The 837-nt window shown below is 44.8% G+C and overlaps 1 protein-coding gene across 1 annotated transcript; it reads right to left on the reverse strand.

Moving 5' to 3' along the window:
* Window positions 1-264: 264 nt before the first annotated feature.
* On the reverse strand, window positions 265-639 carry T265_12300 (hypothetical protein; the record flags this gene model as incomplete). The annotated part of the gene is made up of 1 exon (XM_009179650.1): window positions 265-639. One exon carries the CDS (start codon window positions 637-639, stop codon window positions 265-267), a length of 375 nt encoding a protein of 124 aa, XP_009177914.1.
* Between the last annotated feature and the right edge of the window lie 198 nt (window positions 640-837).

Consider the following 837-nt stretch of genomic DNA (forward strand, 5'->3'; position numbering starts at 1 on the left):
AAGTCATGTCATGCTCTGCTCACTGGTTCGTCCCACAATGTGAGCACTGCTCGCAGTGTACAGATGTACAAATGAGTAGATCGCAAGAAACTAGAATAGCCTCAGTAGGACGAGAATAGCGCTTTCCAAAAACGATTTTGAATAGAGAAGGCGGGAGACAGCCTGCGCATTCTGTGGTGCACCACAGCAGAGTTTTCTATCTCCTACTGACAATAGAATAATTATACTAGCATGCCAAAGTCAAGAATGAAAGTCCAAAAAAACTTACGTATCTTGAAGACGACAACAGTGTTGTTCCCTCACCGGACCACAACAGTAGATCATATCCGATGTTTCGTTTGGTCGAGGACAGGTAAACTTTCCGGACTGGACAAGTCCCAGTTCGGTTTGATGGGATCCAAGCTGACCGATTTCGATCCATCGCTGTCGTTTCTCGTTAACACACCAACCGATTCTACCCAACACGGGTGAAATGGATTTTAATCGTGATCCTGAATCGGCTTTGTCGGTTGTCAAACTGTTCAGTGTGGCATCATCCTGAGAGGAATTATGTGAGTGAGATACGGGAATGCATTGAATAACTTCCGATTGAAGAAAAACAATGAGGGTTGATACTATACTCCCCAAATGACACATCATGTTTTCATAGTGTGTGGCCAACGGGTGTGTACTAAGAGCTCACGGAATGGATTTCCATCAGAACTAACCAAACAGCAGTCACCAACCGTTTCAGGAAACCGCTGGCGAAAAGCCTCAACGTGATTGGCTGATTTTCAAGGTCGTTGGACCAATCCGCGTACAGTGGAGAGTGCCTCATTTTTTTCAGAAATATAACGA

This window comes from Opisthorchis viverrini (genome assembly GCF_000715545.1).
Source record: "Opisthorchis viverrini unplaced genomic scaffold opera_v5_5163, whole genome shotgun sequence".
Lineage (NCBI taxonomy): Eukaryota > Metazoa > Platyhelminthes > Trematoda > Opisthorchiida > Opisthorchiidae > Opisthorchis > Opisthorchis viverrini.